The sequence below is a fragment of the Hyaena hyaena genome, unplaced genomic scaffold (genome assembly GCF_003009895.1).
Source record: "Hyaena hyaena isolate Hyena2069 unplaced genomic scaffold, ASM300989v1 scaffold_568, whole genome shotgun sequence".
NCBI classification, from domain to species: Eukaryota; Metazoa; Chordata; class Mammalia; order Carnivora; family Hyaenidae; genus Hyaena; species Hyaena hyaena.
Genome location: NW_024081199.1, coordinates 820,169 through 839,558, shown reverse-complemented (window position 1 = coordinate 839,558; position 19,390 = coordinate 820,169). Strand labels below are relative to the sequence as shown.

The following is a 19,390-nucleotide window of genomic DNA, read 5'->3' as shown; positions in this document are numbered from 1 at the left end:
CATAACTAGTAATGAAGCTTCTCACAACAGCAACTGAGTAATCTTCTTCAGTATTTCTCTGAACCTAACTCCAGGCACAGAGAATAAACTTTACTTTAGGGCACATCTTGGTCCTGCAAGAGTGCCTCCCAAGTCTTATTCTCATTTTTGTTGCTGTGATGTCACAGTGTTTCTTGGGTGACACACATGCACACTCATACCCTCTGCATACCTTTCTCTGAACAGTTAAAAGTCTCTGTAATCTAACTGTTAAAAGTGTCTGGGATCCATAATTTCTCAGTCTGAATGTATGTCTTTTGTTCTGTTGCAAACAGAAGGAATAACTTGAGAGTATCTGAAACTTGTTCAGGATTTCTTTGAAATCCTTTTAGGTAAGACATCTCATAAAAATGAGCCATTAGAATGAGAGCAATAAAGGGGCGCCTGGGTGGCTTGGTTAAGCGCCTGACTCTTCATTTCAGCTAAGGTCATGATCTCATGGTTTGTGATATCAAGCCCTGCTCTGGGCTCTGCGCTGACAGCATGGAGCCTGCTCAGGATTCTCTCTCTCTCTCTGCCCTGACACCCTGTTTGCACTCTCTCTCGCTCTCAAAATAAATAAACATTTAAAAAAAAAGAATGAGAGCATTAAAAAAAAGCATAACAATTTGATAACAACTTGAGTTTAACTGTTCCTTTTCTCCTTACAACAGCGGACCCATATTAGGGGCACCTGGGTGGCTCAGTCGGCTAAGCGTCTGACTCTTGGTTTTGACTCAGGTCATGATCTCATGGTTCATGGGTTTGAACCGCACATTGAGCTTCATGCTGATAGTGTGGAGCCTGCTTGGAATTCTCTCCCTCTCCTTCTCTCTGCCCCTCCTCTACTTGCTCTGTTTCTCAAAAAACAACAACAACAACAACAACAACAACAACAACAACAGTGTACCCATATTATTCATGGCCATTATAACTTCAAAAAAGGGTTAGAAAGGTGGAGGTAAAAAAGCAAAAAAAGGACAAGCATTATTACCTCCATTTGACAGATGGAAAAGTTAAGGATCAAGGAAGATCAGTGTCTTCCTCAAGGTGACAAGATGAGCCACAGGTAGAATGTTCTTATGGGCTATACATGGTATTTAATAGTCAATACCTGAAAGAAGGCAGGACGGTTTTCTGTACTTACTTTTTTCGCCTTTGTCTCTCCTTTAACCTGGAATGATAGATATCTACTACAGCCATCTTCAGAGCTATAAACAGACAGACACATAGATATAAAGCCAAGACAAAAATAAATCTTTTATCCAAATTGTCCTAAACTTTGAACCTCATATTGCTAACTATTCCACACTCACTGGTCTAGGCAATTTGTATCTTGGAAACAAAAATGTCCTAGGATACTGACTTTCTTTATCAGTAAATTACAGTAAAGTTCTTTTTTCCTGTGTACACATTTTATATGGCATTATCCTATAGATAACAACTTCTGCTTTTACTGAACACCTCTTTTGGCCATGCCTTGTGAGGTATATTACTAGCTTTCATAGAACAGGAGTCTAAACTCTGGTGATACATGGGCTAGACATTGCATCTATTAGAATAGTCATAAAAATAAATACTGACTGAAGTTATAACCTCATAGGCATAAATTCAAGTAGACGATGTCAAAACAAAACTAATGTAAATAACGTATAGTAAAGACATTTTCCCAGAGTAGCAGTTTTCAGTTGGGGAGTAACAATTATTTAGGGGATGGTTTTGCACTCAGTACTAGAAAGTTCCACTAAATAGCCTAATAACCCCAAAACTATGTCCTGCTTTGTCACTCATGTTCCAATCTTTTTCTGGCTTTAGTCTCATGTTAAGGACACAGGGAATTAGGAGAAAACTGCAGACAGCAAAAGTTTCCTCAGTACAATAGTTCTGGTTCTCTTTCTTTCCTGGCCAATTTTTCCATCTTCAGAGTTCCTCAGGGTTCTGTTCTCATCTTTCTTTTCACTGCTCACCTTATTCCTATAAACTCAGCCACTCCTATGGTTCTAGGTACCATCAAAGTACATAATCTCACACTCAGATGTTTATTTTAAGCTCCAGACCCTATCTGGATATCTCTACTCACATGTGTTCAGTTACAAACTTATACTCTACCTTTCCCTGAACTCTGCTGTCCAAGACAGAAATCAATGGGACTCTCCCTCTTGTCTCTCCATATCTACTCAGTTTTATCTATACTGAATGCTTCAGTCTCTCTCAAATTTCTCTTCCTATTTGTCCCTAATTCTAGTACTTAGCTCAGCCGTCTTTTGTCCCCTAGATCACTGCATGTACTCTTTTAATAACTCCACTCCTACCTTATTCTAATTCAACCCTTCATGTGGTACCAGGGTAATGGTTTTAAGCATAATCTGATGGTTTATTTCCCCTGCTGATAATTTTTCCAGTGGCTTCCCATCTATTTACTGGAGTTCAAACCCTTGCATATTATATAAAACCCCTTACTGTCTTGAATCTGCCTATCTTCCCAGTCTCATTTCGTACCATTCCCTTATATGCCCTATATACCATGCATGTGAGACAGTCTGTCCTAGATCACATAGCTGCTAAGTGCAGAGCAAGTATCCAAACCCAGACGGTCTGGTTTTAGGGCCTTGAGTAGGAAAGGCACTGAAACTGCCCAACATGTTTACCTTCTCTGTGGTAGTCCCATGTTCTAAATCTGGCTTATCTAAAAATGAAATGTATGTTAAAAAAAACACTCCGAAGTAAAAAACTCCCACAGGTTTATAATCTGAAGACCCTCTACAGTTAAGAAATAAATACCAACTATTAACAGCTCTAGAAGAAAATATGAAGACTGCTTAACTTAGCACTATGCTATATTAAACCATTCTTCTTATCTATAATCTATGGATTCTGAAGGAATCTTAAATTTTAATAATTTTAGTAGATTCTGGAACTATTTTAATTACTTGTTACCTCCTTAGGGTTTGTGTAAGTTGAGAGTTTAGTGGGTTTTTTTTTTTTTCTTTTCTTTTTTTAGTGTTTATTTATTTATTTATTTATTTTTATTTTTATTTTTTTTTACAAATAGGTTATTGTCATAGTGGGTTTTGTTTTAATTACTCAATGTATTCACAGAAGAAAGAGGCTCTAGAGCAAACATAATGACCTGACATGTGTCCTTTGAAAACTGAAATATGCTATTCATAGGTTAGGTAGTATAATTCTTAACACACCAAGTCTTGCAGCAAAGAATTTAGAAGATATGACAATCACATCATCCAGGATAGTAAGCTTCATTCCAAAATAGAGCCTAGAGTCTCTGTAATACTGATGAACAAAAAAAGCAATACAGTCTCATTGCTCATTAGAAGGATGTGTGATACAAATTCAAGTTTAGCCTATGGGGGCAATGAGTCAATATAGATTTACATGTTATCTTAGAGTAATTTTTAAACTTTGTTTTAAAATATGTTCCTATTTGGAACAGACAAGTTAGATCTGTTGTAGCTGAACCTCTTCTCCCTACTCTATCTCCAGTTACCTTTCCTAGTGGTAGTCCCTGAGGGTACCTCCATGGAACAGTCTGAAACTCACACTTCTGCTTCCTTGAAACTAGATTTTCAGGCAGGAAAAAAAATGGAACCAATCAAGTAAAATACATAATGGCTCATTGGGATCTTTAATTTCTTTCACCAATAAAAGCAACAAAAGTTGAGCAATGAACAATTCTGATGCACTGTCAATATGGTATCCCTGATAACAGAAATAAATTCTGGATACTCCATCCTGACTCATTATTGTGTATCTCACTGCTATCTACCCTCAGGATAGTTTCAGATTAGAAGGAAGAAATACAAAAATCTAACAAAATCTAATCTATGAGCAAATGCACTATATATGTAGGTAACTTCAATCACTGGGAAATGACCAGGAATATTTTATCTACGCTATTTTGCTTTGAGTCTGAGATAAGAACACACGTTCTAGCTGGGTGATGTGAAGAGGTGAGTGGATGCATTGTTTTTTAAAGTTTATGTACAAAGAAAAAAGTTTTAATTACTATGGATTTTTTTGTTCATTTCTAATAAGTTCAAAAATTTAAACAACACTCCTTTATTTTTCCTTATAACTGCCCACAATTAAAAAGAAATCAATAATATCAGATTCAAGATTTAAGGCAATGGTTTTCAAACTTTTTGCGTGCCTGGGTGGTTCAGCTGGTTGAGCGTCTAACTCTTGATGTTGGCTCAAGTCATGACTTCACGGTTTGTGAGTTCAAGCCCTGCACAATCCACTTGGGATTCTCTCTCTCCCTCTTTTTGCCCTTCCTGTGCTCTCTCTCTCATAATAAATAAGCTTTAAAAAAATAACAGTGTTTGGTGGGGTTTTTTTGGTAGAACTTTCTATAAGTGAATTCTTTCTTGACTTATAGGGCTGTTCCATATAAAAGCTCAAGTACTATGAAATACCCCATACACTGCCATTGCTTTCTAACACACTGCTATGGAATGATAGGCTCTAGACTGCTATGCTGGTGAGATGCACTTTACATGCCTGTGTGGTGGAATAGGCAGGTAGGATCAGGGAAAAGGTATGTCTTCTAATCAAGCACAAGTTTTTTATTGGACTCTCTTCTTCATATGAGAAACAGAGTTAGGTAGTCAACAGTTCAAGGCAGAAAGAGAAACCAAAAACAACAACAACAACAACAAACTAAGTAAACAGCTAATACACACTGAGTATTCATCACATTCCAAGCTCTTGGTGTGTCTTATCTCATTTATCTACCTAATAACAAGATGAGTTCAACAGGAAAAAAATGACTGGAAGATCCAGTGAAATTACTGCTAATTCTGAAAACACAGTTCTGTTATTTTTCTAAGATGTTAACTTATCACATTGTTTCCTGAGACTTGGGTGGGAATGACTTAGTTAAAACAGAAAAAAGGGGTACCTGGGTAGCTCAGTCGGTTAAGCACCCAACTCTCAATCTCACCTCAGGTCTTGATCTTAGGGTCATGAGTTCAAGCCCCACACTGGTAGAATCTATTTAAAAAACAACAACAACAACAACAAAAAAACCCAGGGGCGCCTGGGTGGCTCAGTCGGTTGAGCGTCTGACTTCAGCTCAGGTCATGATCTCACGGCTCGTGGGTTCGAGCCCCGTGTTGGGCTCGGTGCTGAAGGCTAGCTCAGAGCCTGGAGCCTGTTTCAGATTCTGTGTCTCCCTCTCTCTCTGGCCCTCCCTGGCCCTCCCCTGTTCATGCTCTCTAGCTCTCGCTCTCTCTCTCTCTCTCAGAAATTAAAAAAAAAAAAACATTAAGAAAAAAGAAAAGAAAAAAAAACCCCAAAACCCAAAAAACAGGAAAAAAAAAATGAAGAGACTATTTTACCAAAAAAATCTTTAAGCACTGATGATTGGTTTCACTGCTGGATCATTTCAGCAGTTTGAACTGTGCAACTGGCTCTGGAGAACAAAGGAAAGGAAAGGAGAAACTAATGGAGAACTGGAATTCTCCCAGAGGAAAATGCATATTTGAAGCTGTCTCTTTTCTTTATCAAGTACACAGGCAGCAGCAACTGATTAGAAAATCTTAACTGCATGAATAACCCAGGGAGGACCAAAGCATGGCAGGCAGAACAGAAAGAAGGCAGACACTGAAAGAATTAGAAGCAGTGGTTCACATTCTACTTTAAGTGACTGGAAGTTCCAGTAAAGCGGGAAAACAAAGAAGTAGAGATCATTAAAAACAACAAACCCAAACCACCCATAACCTAGTCACTCCTGAAATCTCAGCTTTGGGGGAAGAATTGTCTTCCTGTGAGTACAATGGGGACTGATAACAAAGTTTCCAAACGGCTGGCCTTAAAATATTTCAAGAAGTGGGCAGAAGTCAGAGGCAGTTCCTTCCCACTGCAGTGTATTTCTAACATTGTTCAAAATAGCTGGCAACATGTCTCTGTTTTCCTGACAGAAGGCACTTACTGCTTGCTTGGCAAGAAAACCAATTCAGAGGACTTAACTGCAACAAAGCCAATCAAAATCCCTACTGCAACCACATAAGCACAAACCTGTGACTCAAGTATTCCCCAGAAGCAAAGCTTTAAAATTCATCTCTCTCAAAAGCTTGTGGTCAAGATGTACAAAATTAATTCTGGGAAGGAAAGAAGGCAATGTGACCTAATGGTTAAAGTCAGGAACTAGGAAGCCCTAGGCAAGTTACTTGAAGTCCTTTGTGCATTTTCCTGAATACAAAATAGGAAAGTACCCACCCTACTTCTGAGCAATGCAGTGAAGCTGTAACAAATGTGACATCACACACACACACACACACACACACACACACACACACACACACACAGCAACAAAAATGCAAGGTTGTAAAGACAGTAAGTATAGTACGATATTAAGAGCATATACCCTGGAGATGGCTCTGCCACTAGCAGGCTATATGACCTTAGGCAAGTTACTTGATATTTCCATTCCTCAATTTCTTCATCTATAAAATGGAGATTGATGATGATGATGGTGATGATGATGATGATACTGAACTCACAGAGTGTTGTGAGGATCAAATGAGGTCACATGTGTTTAAGGGCTTAGCATGGTAAACAGTAAGGGTTGTATGTAATAGCTATTATGAGTAGTATCATTTATGTCTAAAATGTCCTAAGCACAAACTTTATACATGCTTTACATGCCTTTAAAGGGAAGGGCACTGCCAATAAGTAGGTAATACGTAGTGACAAGGCTGGACCTCTGATCTACAAACCATTAAAGGATCTAAAGGCTGACAATATGAGTCAAAGAGTTTAAAGGAAAAAAAAAGGTAAGGGAGTATCCATGCCTAGCCAAGAAATTTTGCTGAAATTAGCTTTCCAAATAGAGGGAGTGTAAACTGTCCTAATGGGCAACTGTATGAAGTATTGGAAACACTGACCTAACACATAACAAGGAGCTCATAAAGCCTATTGCTTGCCTAGGTTATGGGACAGCAATTAGAAGATGCTGCACTCAGGGTTTTAGAGCCTGTGAAACTCTGGGAGAGGGGAGTCCATAAATCTAGGAGAGATTTTCCCAAATGAAAGCAAACTAGGAAGAGATGGTACCCCAGGAAAAAGGTACAATACTGTACACCTGCACTGAGATCCCAAACATACCATGACACAGGAGAGTGCCAAGTTATGTCTTCTGCATCTGTCTTTCTGAACCAATAATTTCTACTTATTTCAATAAAATATATGGTGGTGTCATTTAGGGATCCCAGAACTTCCTTATTTTCTTCCTTAGACACTGTTTCATTTGTGTATCCTTTCTAGGCCCAGCCTTCTGGTATGGCTGGCATGCAATTAATTACCCCTCCATTGTGTCCCAGGCCTCTATAATGGACCAAACTCATCTTATTAGACAAATTCCATGAATCATAGCAAAAGACTTTGGGTGAGGAAAAGGGCTTGGTGGCCTCAGCTCTGGGTTGGAATACAAAACCCAGCCAGTCTGTTTCCTTGCAGTAGTTAAAGAAGTGAGGGCACATAAAAGGAATGTTATTAATGCTCAGTAATATTGATAGTATAATGGTGTCATGGAATGGTAATAACACCAATCTCAATTATGTACCTTCTTTCATCAGAGATATTGACACTGACTAATCAGTGTTACCCATTTTTTACAGACAGTGGACACAAAGAAACAGCAAGCAAGACTGCAAAGACTTGACCAAGGTCACACAGTGACTCAGAAGCAAGCCTGAGGTAGTCATTGCACAAAATATGTGCCCCTCTCTCTGTTCTAAGTATATTTAGAAATCCCCTTTTTGTTCCTTCTTCAGTGTTTGTGGGCTCCAATTCCTCACCTTCATGGAGTGTTCTGGGAGAAAGTGTTTAGCTCAGGGACCATACAAATGCCACACTGGACAGTGGGTCACACTGCCAGAGGAGCTAATATAAGAAATCTAGAGCCATAAACAAAGCATTCTTTTGTGGTACCAGCAATCATCCCTTAGATCTCAAGCACTGCCAAACTTCTTTTAAATGTTAACATCTGTTAAAAAGCACCCATCTAGGGGTACCTGTGTGACTCAGTCAGTTAAGCATCCAACTCTTGATCTTGGCTCAGGTCATGATCTCATGGTTGGTGATCTCATGGTTGGTGAGCCCTGTGTCAGGCTCTGCACTGACAGGACCGGAGCCTGCTGGGGATTCTGTCTTTCTCCCTCTCTCTCTACTCCTCCCCCGCTCATGCTTTCTCTCTTTCTCAAAATATGTAAATATACTTAAAAAAAAAACAAAAAAACACCCATCTCAACATCTTATAGTTTGCTACTAGACAGAGGGAAAAGGGAGGCAGGGGTTATTATTTACATTCTGTTAAAGCTGCTTCATATATAACTATCAGTAACTGATGCTTTGATTCTAATTCAAATTAACTAAAATTAAATGACTCACAATGCTGTAGAAATTGTAGAAGAACACAAATCAAGTATGCTGTAGGTTTGAAATGCTAACTGAAATAAGAATTGCTAATCAATAGCTTCTTTCTGATTTTTTCCTGTTGCCTCCATTAATTATAGAAAGGATCACAAAAGCACTGGAAGAAACTGTAAATCTTGTTTTTACAAAGAATGAAGAGTGAAATTAAATACCAACCATTACTACAGTTTTCTTGATAATGTTGAAGCTAAAGAATGAAGACCTTGGAGAAGTGATCTGGCAAATCTTTGACATAGTTTAGCCGTTAAAGACATGAAAAATTCTGATTTTCAAAAGTAGGGACTTCTGAACAGTATCTCAAAGGCTGATGTTTACGTAGCTTTTTTCTTTCTTTTTTGCATTATGAATAAGAAAGATACAAGCCAGGAAACAATATAATTTTAATGAAAACTGGTGTATATGAGAAATACTGAATGGCAATCTACACATTGTGTTCAAGGAGATACCACCTGAGGTGAAAAAGACCATCACACAAGTTACTGGGCTTGAAAAGAAGACTGACATGGAAGACTGAACAAGTACTGTGTTATCTAGTGAATGCTCAAGTAGTATGCTTTCAAGCTTTCCTCTTTTAGTTCCATCTGCGTCACTTGGACTTTCCTTAAAGTTGTATGGGAGAAAAGGGGACAAATGAAATTTTGAGAAGAAAACAGCTTAAGAAATATATAGACAGAAAATCCTAAACGTAAAATTTTTATGAAGACTCTTTTTGGTTCCAGATATGGTGTAACAAATACCTAAATAGTTCTTCTATGGAGAGAAAAATCAAATTCCCTTTCTAGTGGCAGAGTACCAGTTAATGCATCATGAAAACAGGACTTAAAACTCAACAAGGATTTTACTGGTCTTTCCTGCTTGGGATACAGATTAAAGGGAAACAATTGGGGGCATCTATGAAGGTTAAGCACCAAACTTTGGCTCAGGTCATGATCTCACAGTTCAGGTGTTTGAGCCCCGTATCAGCTTTGTGCTGACAGCTCAGAGCCTGAAGCCTGCTTCAGATTCTGTGTCTCCCTCTCTCTCTCTGCCCTTCCCCCACTTGTGTTCATTCTCTCTCTGCCCTTCCCCCGCTTGTGTTCTCTCTCTCTCTCAAAAATAAATAAATGTTAAAAAAAAAAAGAGAGAGAAAGAGAGAGAGAGAAAAAACAAAGACGCTGTTTGGAAAATACAGAATACAAGAAACGTTATTTACCTATTGTATCACATTCAATTATGGACTAAAATGAAAGAAGACTGGGGATTTTTTTAAGTACATAGTTTATTGTATATGGAAAGAGGGAAAAAGAGATTCAATGAAAGTCTAAACATCTACTTTTAACAGCCCTGTTGGCATTTAAGTACTTACATTTTAACAAAAGAATTGACATAAATCCTTAGAGGACTAATCTTATATGAGAATTTAGAAGTGCTAAAAATTCAACAGTTCTGAGAAATAAGAAATTCCCAATTTTGGTCTAAAAACCCTTAAAGAACTTCCATTCTTTTCTTCTACTGTGGGAAATTTGGGGTAACAAATTTACAGTGAGCATTTAACACCATCAGTTAGTTGCTACTGAAGTCCTAAGGTGTTCACACTGATTCCCTTCCTTCTAAGGAGGTAGTGAGAGCCATTCAACCAATTACCTCAGTGTAGGCTCGCCTCAGTCAAAAGAAAGACCACACAGTCCAAGACTGGGATAGCAGCTATCATTACATGATATTCTCACCATTATCACAAATTATCTTTTTTATTGAGGTCAAAAAACAACAACAGGATAAATTTAGCAACTTAACTACCAGATTTTGACTCCCATTAGGGCAGGGAACATGTTTTATTCATCCTTATATTCCTAGCACCCAACATAACACAGTGTCACCATGTACTTTATAATCAATAAAAATATTTGCAAAAATAGAATGTTACCATGTAAAATGTCCGAGTCATCTTCAACAAAATCGATGTCTCTCAAGTCCCATTCTGCGTAATTGTCAAACTCCTGTTTGGGGAAAAAAATTTCCAACCCAAACCCATCAGCACTGAGTAATGCCTTCATAGTAGCTATGCTTTAGAAACAAAGAGAAAATAAACAAACACTTGTTAAAAAGTACTAAATGGAGGGGCACCTGAGTGGCTCAGTCAGCTGAGCATCCAACTCTTGATTTCGAATCAGATCATGATCTCGGGGTTGTGGGATCAAGACCTGCGTTGGGCTCTGTGCTGAGCATGGAGCCTGCTTGGGATTTCTTTCTGTCTGTCTTTCTCTCTCCCTCTATCCTTCTACCTGCTCATGCTCTCTCTCTCTAAAGTAAAAAATATATATTTAAAAAAAAATACTGAATGGAGTATAAGGTTATGATACTACAATAAGAAATAGGAAGTCATGGGAAAAATCTTGAGAGACTTTCAGACAGTAAAGACAGCAAAATATGAGAATATGAGTCCAAGAATAAAGCCAAACCTACTGTATAAAAAATTAAAAGTAGTCTGTTCATAAAATCTAAACTCTGAATAGGCCACCAAGTATTTAGATAAGAAAATTGTTTGCATTAATTCATTTGCCTTTTTACTACCTTCTGAGGGCTCTATTTATTTGATAATATTGCTTACATAGTTCAGTGGGTAGATGTTCATATTCTACTCAATGAGTACAATTTGTAGGAGCAGTGTCATGGGATAGCTTTACAGTAAGAGCTGCCATGAACAAAATGCTGGTTTGGGTAGGGCTAGCAAAATTATTTGTAGTTAGCTAAACTTTCAAATTATCTCCAGGAGCACTGTAACTGTGGATCAGATGATAAATCAAGAGACTTGTAATTACTTTCACATGGCTTTTAACTCCATGGATGAACAAGTAAAATACAGTTTTTATCTACATTCATCATTCTTTATTTACTTGTGAACAAAAAAGGGGTCAGCCCGCTGTAACCTCTGAACCAAATTCAACCTACTCCCTGTTTTTGAAAATAAAGTTTTATTGGAGTACAGGCATGTTTGTTTGCTTAAATATTATTTATGCCACTTTTACACAACAATGGCAAAGTTTGGTTGCAACAGAGACTTTCTTTTTTTTTTTTTTTTTTAAATTTTTTTTTAGGAGAGAGAGAGAGAGAGAGAGACAGCGTGAGCAGGGGAGGGTCAGAGAGAGAGGGAGTCACATACTGAAACAGGCTCCAGGCTCTGAGCTGGCAGTCAGCACAGAGCCCGACGCGGGGCTCGAACCCACGAACCGCGAGATCATGACCTAAGCGAAAGTCGGACGCTTAACCGACTAAGCCACCCAGGTGCCCCGCAACAGAGACTTTCTGGTCTATAGAAAATATTTACTATCTGGTCCTTAAAAGAAAAAGTCTGCCAACCCTTGATACTGCACAACTTTGAAACCCCTTAAAGGTGAAACGAGAAGTAGAAACTCAATGCCTATTAAGGAAGTGAGAGCCAACATCAATGCAACTTAAGAAATAGGTTCCTGGTCTGAAGAACTTTTACATTTTATATGTGAACATGTTTATGAATGAGAAAAGGCACTCAAATGGAAGAAAATGTGGCTGCCAAAGGCCCTACAAATTACAGTGTTTCAAAAATCTCTTTTTAGTGGTTGGAACCTGTAGGCAAGAGATATAAGTCTCACATGAAACAAAAACAAGTTTCTCCTACCTCGATGAAATCTGCTCGAGCTGGCATGTACCCTGCCATGTCACGAGAAAGCAAGGAGTCAAAGGTAGGTCGGGGAGGGTCATCTGTAGCTGGAAGAATTTAGGTTTTCTTAGTTACTCAGTAAAGTATTGGCATGAAAAAGTGACACAGAAATAGTCTTCATTTACACTGAAATATTTTTGTTTGGAGAAAAACAGTGTCTGAGAGAATAAATAAAATTCAAAAGATTTTTATAAAGGGAAAAGTGAGAAAGATAAAGTATTATGGAAACAGACCAAGTTCTTAAAAAGGAAACTAAGACTTAAGGAATTCTTTAAATAAAACGGGGAAATTCCCTCTGATTTGTGCTTTCTTAACATAAGAGAAAACCAAGAATCTTTTCTTTTATATTACAGAACAGAACAAAAGTATTTACACTATTTCAGCTCCCTTACCCCTTAGGAATAATTTCAATTTACAAATCTCACCCGAAGCAGCAGCATAAAAAAACCTTACAGAATTTGAAAGTTAGTTGGAATTGGGTCCCAGCTCCATCTGCTAGTCCCATGAGGCATAAACTATTTAACCTTTCTGAATCTCAGTATCCTCATGTATAAAACAAAAGCACTTCCTCTGCTATCTCACGGGATTCCTATGAGGAACAAATGATCTAATGGATTTGAGAACAAAATGCTAACAACCAAAGTGTTTTCCAAATAGGTATCATCAGGCTTTGAGTCAGTCAGCTACGAAACCGTTTCCTCAGCGTATGAGGATGGGGCAGGAGGTGGTGGTGGTGGTGGTGAAGAAAACATTCAGATCTTATTACTTGTGCTCTAGGAGTCATTTAGGAAAGACGTCCATTTATAACTCAACACAGTTTTAGTTATGTTTTGTTAGGAGACCCATGAGTCCCTTAGCCACATGAGATTTTTTTTTTTAATTAGCTATTACCACAACTAAATGAACTAAAATAACAAATTGCTTCTTGACATTAACACTGGGATGATTAATAATGAGTTCAATACTGGACTCTTGAAATAACTAGTATCTACAATCATAAACCCTCCAAAGCTTGGAAGGTTGGCTCATTTTGGACATCTCATCTCACAGAAGCATTTAAGTTGCCTGACATGTTCACAAGCCTCAGAGTGGGTGGGACAACACACCAGATCTGGGCACCGTGATTTCCAGTATAGAACTCCGACCCCTCCTTACCCCATTATAGGCCTGACTCTCAGTAACTGCCATGCCAACTCCTCCCATCTTCCATAAGCTCTTTATTTGCCCAAAACACTGTTTATCTGCTACTGCAACAGGGCCCAAGGATGAGCTAAGTATCTCTTACCAATACTGGGAGGTACTTACACTGAAATGGAATGGCTGTGTCAGCAGTTTTTGCCTCCTCTGCTTGCTTCAGGTTCAGAAGGGTAGATGCAAACAGAGGGTTATTGATGAAATGCTTCATATAATGCTTCTCACACTCTTCCTTGGTCTTAGTGCACATTTGATTGGCTACATCCTGCCTAGATGAGAAAAAGAGAGGTTTGTTCTTACCATATTCTATATGTCTGGAATTTGATAAACTCCAAACCAACGTCATGGAGGTATCAGCAGAACAATGAAAGAAATACAGCCCAATTTTGGTGTAAACTGATGTGCCAAATCTTGCTATTCCAAGATATAGAAATAATATCTGAAAAGCTCCTTCCTTTCCACCAAAAGAAAGGAAGATCACTAGAAAATCTGTAAATTTCCATGTGAGCTAGGCCTCAGGAGAAGAATTGCTATCATAAGCCACTTTAGAACATTCAGAATGTACATAAGTACAGTTTTATATTTGCATAATGTTTTATAGTTTATAAAACACTTCACATCAACAAACATTTCTTTACTAGAATGCCTATGATAGGCCAAGCACTAAGCTAGAAACATTTACAACGTAAGTTAATCCTTGCGTTATCTATGTAGTGTTGAGTACTTATTATTTCATTTTCACAGAGAAAAAATTAGGCCCAAAGAGATTAAGAAACTTGCTCGAGAAAATTAAACCTGTAAGTGCACAAAGCCAGAATATGTACTTCAGAATCCTGACTCCTATGCCCAGATGAAGAGGTAGAGGTAAAAGCTCTCTAGTTCCCCTTCAACCCGTCTCTTCTCCAGCACTTAACTTGCCCTTCTCCTATGCTCTGTTTTGTGTACTCCAATCATCTGTATGTATAGTTTGATTTTCCTCCTGGACTATAAGCTTCTTGAGGACAGGATACATGTCATAATTTTTAGCTCTACCATCCTCACCACCAAGGTTCGTGTCTTTCCCAAAGTTGATAGAGAAACAAGAGTTTTTTGTTTGTGTGTGGTCTCTACCAAGGCTGAAGGGGAACAGAGAGGATCAGTCCATCTTAGAACATTAGAATGGCAAGCAAAAAATGAAAAACTAGGCCCAAGATGACTAGCAAGCTCCTCATGAGTGATTTTTTCTATCTTCTTTGGTATTCTCCACTGGACACAATATTTTATGATACTCACTAAATGCTGAATAAATACAAGCAAAATGTTAAGTGAATTCAAGTTTCCTTTTTCAGGGCTCTGGGCATAACGGAGGTAGCATAGAATGTGCTATTATTATTAGATTACTTATACTACTAGAAAGTCAGGACAGGGAGGATCTAGTTAGGAGTCCTTCACTAATAAGCTATGTGATCACAAGAAACTATCTTATCTCCCTAAGTTTCAGATTATTCGTGAACAAAATATAATTTAATAAAGCCCCTGGTATCTACTTCATAAAATGAAATCATTACTGTGAAAATATTCTCAAAAGATAAAAATAAAAGTGGTAATATTATTATTAGGTGGCACTGTCTCCTAGGGGCAACAGCAATTAGTGCTCTTCAGTTCTGCTAGGCGTGGACTGAGGCAGGTATTTGCAAGCTAAAAACAGGGAATGTGAATAAGAAGTTTCCCAAACTCAAGTCGCAAGTAAGCTATGACCATCTACCTAGAGTCTGACTCACTTAAATGATGAGGATATCTGGAGTCAAGAAAAATTCGTAAATTTAGAAAGAAGGAGTAACTAATACATCTCAACTTCCCCAATATTCAGAGAGACATAACCAACCTTCCCCATGTTGATATAAACCAAAGTGGCCTTTTACAACTGCCAAGTTATGGACAACTAAACATACCATGTCCCTGTGAGCCATTTCAGTCTTGGAAAATAACATGCAGAGTGGAAGAGAACTTATCTGTAAGTCATGAGTCAATAGGAAAGTAACATATAGCTCCCAAACTCCTCTTTCTGAGGCTCCTCCCTTTACCTTCAAGAGCACCTTCTTCTCAGAGCCCACTAGGGCAGGATAACCCTTAATACCAAGCTCTTACCAATTTCCAAAGCCACAGTCCATCACAGCTTCTAAAAGGGCCATTTCTTCTTGAGCAGTCCAGCTGGGGTCAAGAACAGGAAAATCTGAGGTCTAAGGAGGAAAAAGTTTTGCCTAAGAACAGATATAGAAAGGGAACCCAGCAAACCTAAATGTAATACTAATTTGTACTCAAATTACTGTCATTCTCATGGTTTTGAGAGGTTCCTAAAGTACATTTTTTAAAATATTTATTTATTTTTAGAGAGAGAGAGACTATAAGCAGGGGAGGGACAGACAGCTGTCAGCGCAGAGCCTGACACAGGGTCTGAAATCATGAATCAGGGCTCGAACTGACAAATCGTGAGATCATGACCTGAGTGGAAATCAAAAGTCAGCTGCTTAACCTACTGAGCTACCCAGGTACCCCTGAAGTATATTCTTATGAGCTGTCCATCTCCCCAACCTCTATTTCCATCACTGGCTAAAGAGTTTCCAATAAATATTATCACTCATAAATGCCATGTAACTCATGTAGAGATATACTATTTTAAACTTAGCACAAAGAAAAAGATAAATATTATACTATGTTCCCACTTAGCTACAAAAGAGGGCAATACAAACATATATGTATTTATATTTTTCTTATAATGGAAGAATAAACCTTACATTAAAATAATGGTTACCTATGGCACAGGGAGGGAGGAAACGGTGAAAAGGACAAGGATAGAAGCTACACCTCTCTGAGTATTCCGTTTTGAGATCTGAATGAAATGTATATATTGGATGCTAACTACTAAATTTAAAATCCTAAGAATCAGAAGCAAAAATGTAACAAATAAACCCACGAATTTATTTCAAGGCCTAATCACAGAAAGAAACCATCCCATAGGACTTTAAAACACAGTGATTTGATTACAAATCTCTGGTAGAATACATCTTAAAAGTAAAAAGAACTGCCAAAAAAAATATCTTGAGGTGTCTGGGTGGCTCAGTTGGCCGACTCTTGATTTTGGCTCAGGTCATTATCTCACAATATGAAATCGACCCTCCGTGCTGGGCGTGAAGTATGTTTAAGATTCTGTCTCTCTGCCTCTCCCCCACTCACATGAGCACTCCCACACACTCTTTCTCTCAGAAAAACCCAAAAACAAAAAACAACTGTTTTCAATAGTGTTGGTAATGTTTTTCTGAGGTTCTTGTATGCAGATGTGTTATGGGATAAGGGGAAGCAAGTAAGTAATTGTGCTGTGGGTTAAAAAGATATAAGATCTATGAGACTATGTAAAAAGTCTGTAGTCTTATATTTGAATTGAAAGTTTTAGTATCAACTTATGATGTATTTTGTCTCAAAAGAATAATTTCCTAACACTGTTCAATGAAAAAATCTGGAAACAATGACCAACCCAATAGCAATGAACACTTCTAATGTGCGGTATGCAGTCACTAAATACTATTCCCCACTAAAGGAAACGACTCTTTGAAGAAAGCCCTGATTCTACGTCAGAAAATGTACCAGATGAGACCAGAACATTTTGTCATAATGGAAAGCAAGGATATTCTCAAAGACTATAAGGGTCATGTCAAAAGGATTAAGAGGCCAACTTATAGATGCTCCCATTAACCAAGCATAGAATATTTTGAGCATTAATAAAGATAATAACTGCAAAGAATTGAAATGCATCAACTCTTCTAAATATCTAGAAGATGCCAGGGAACCATCTCATACATTCAAACCCAGTACATAAAGGGAAATAATGTTATCTATCCTGCCTTTCCTATACAAACTTCACCTCAGGGTGACCACATAGATATAATGAGGTATTTCTTTTTATAGAATTGTTTTATCTCATAAATTAAGAGTGCTAAGATTAAAAGATAACTGTTTTGCAATTCCTAATGAACAGATCTACATAATGATCATAAATAAATCTGATGTAGCTGCTATATGTAACTACCAACTTATAGGGAACACAGAAAACAGCAGAATATGTTAATCAGAAAAATCCAAACTATACTAATATCTGTAAGACAAAAAACTCATGTTTTTTAAAAAATCAAATAAACCAAAAGAAACAAGAGAAAGAGTGAGGGTAGGGGAAAGGCACCCACAGAATAGAAGACATGTAAGAAGGGCGCCTGGATGGGTCAGTTGGTTAAGCAGCCGACTTTGGTTCAGGTCAGCATCTCTTGCTTTGGGACTTTGAGCCCTGCATCGGGTTCTGTGCTGACAGCTTGCTGGAGCCTGCTTCAGATTCTGTGTCTCCTTCTCTCTCTGCCTGTCCCCTGCTTGAGCTCTCTCTCTTTTTCTCAAAAATGAATAAACATTAAAAAAAAAAAAACGTAAGAAGAAACCAGTTGGAATGTATGGACCTTATTTGTATTCCAATGAAAACACACTATAAAAGTTAAAAAAATGTATGATCCCATTACACACGAAACCCACTAGAAAAGCTAAAATGTTGGCAAGCATGTGGAATGATCAGAATTCTCATTCACTGCCGGCAGAGGTGTAAAACACTACAACTAGTCAGCAATTCCAGTCCTAAGTATTTACCCAAGAAAGACAAAAATATATGTCCACAGAAAGCCTTTATACAAGAATGTTCAAAACAGCTTTATTCATAAAAGCCCCAAACTAGGCAAAGCCCAGGTATCCATCAACAGTGTCATACTCACAAGTGTCATATTCGTGGAATATTATTCAGTAATAAAAAGGAATAAACTACTAGACACAGTATGAATAAATCTCAAAAATATGCTGAAGGAAACCAGAAATAAGAGTATATACAATATGAATCCATTTATATGCAGTTCTAGAATATGCAAAACTGATCTATGATGATAAAAATCAGAACAGTAATTATTTCAGGGGTAGAGAAGGGAACAGAGATATTTTTAAAAAGCTCTTATGACATGATTGGGAAATGTGAAAAGTGATTGAATTACTTTTAAATTTTAGAGAGATCTAGTAAAACATTTGTAGATGAAATTGTATGAATGATAGATATCTGGGGGATTTGCTTCAAAATAATCTGGAAAAGTGGGAGTTTAGATAAAACAAGATATGAGTTGACAGGTTTAAAAGGTAGTAAGAATCACAGTTCAGTCCCCTTTTTTTTTAATATTTTTATTTTTATTTCTAGGAGAGAGAGAGAGAGACAGCGTGAGCAGGAGAGGGTCAGAGAGGGAGATACAGACTCCGAAACAGGCTCCAGGCTCTGAGCTGGCAGTCAGCACAGAGCCCGACGTGGGGCTCGAACCCACGAACCGCGAGATCATGACCTAAGCAAAAGTCGGACGCTTAACCGACTAAGACACCCAGACGCCCCCAATCCCTTTTTATTTAATATCGGCTGGACCTGTGACTTGCTCAAGGCCTGGTCACTTCCATTTTTGTGGTCTTGGGAGCCCTGAACCACTATGTAAGAAACCTCACCTTTCTTGTTGGAAAGACCATGGGGATAGGCCACATGGGGAGGAAGAAGCCCTAAGGCTACTTGGAGAAGTAACAGTTAAGATGTTCCAGCTTACTCCCAACCAATTCCAGCCATTCTGAGGTGCCAGAAGTGGTGTGAAAAAAGCCCTGTGGACTTTCAGATTCAAACACATTCTGTGGAACTGAAAGCCACCCTCACTGTGCCCAATCTGAATTCCTGACCCTTCATTATTTTACACCACAAAGTTTTGAAGTAGCTATTAGGTAGCAACAAAGAACTGAAACACTATTCTATTTCAGTATATGCATAAAATCTTCTCTAAGTTTTTTATTTTTATTTTAAAAAATTTTTAATGTTTTATTTATTTCTGAGACAGAGAGAGAGAGAGAGGAGACGGTATGAGCAGGGGAGAGTCAGAGAGAGAGGGAAATATAGGATCTGAAACAGGCTCCAGGCTCTGAGCTGGATGTCACCACAGAGCCAGATGCGGGGCTCGAACCCAT

The 19,390-nt window shown here is 38.1% G+C and overlaps 1 protein-coding gene across 4 annotated transcripts in view; it reads right to left on the bottom strand.

Annotated features, from left to right (window-relative positions):
• TADA2A (transcriptional adaptor 2A) overlaps positions 1-19,390 on the bottom strand; it is a 52,116-nt gene that overhangs the window by 15,219 nt on the left and 17,507 nt on the right. For 3 of the 4 annotated variants that reach the window (XM_039256359.1, XM_039256361.1, XM_039256360.1), the window contains 5 exons: positions 15,470-15,561; positions 13,454-13,611; positions 12,107-12,195; positions 10,376-10,448; positions 1,166-1,229 (listed from right to left, as the gene is read on the bottom strand). In XM_039256359.1, coding sequence (XP_039112290.1) covers positions 1,166-1,229; positions 10,376-10,448; positions 12,107-12,195; positions 13,454-13,611; positions 15,470-15,561 — 476 coding nt within the window. The remainder of the gene's footprint in view (positions 1-1,165; positions 1,230-10,375; positions 10,449-12,106; positions 12,196-13,453; positions 13,612-15,469; positions 15,562-19,390) is intronic. The other variant, XM_039256362.1, reaches the window with a different exon arrangement.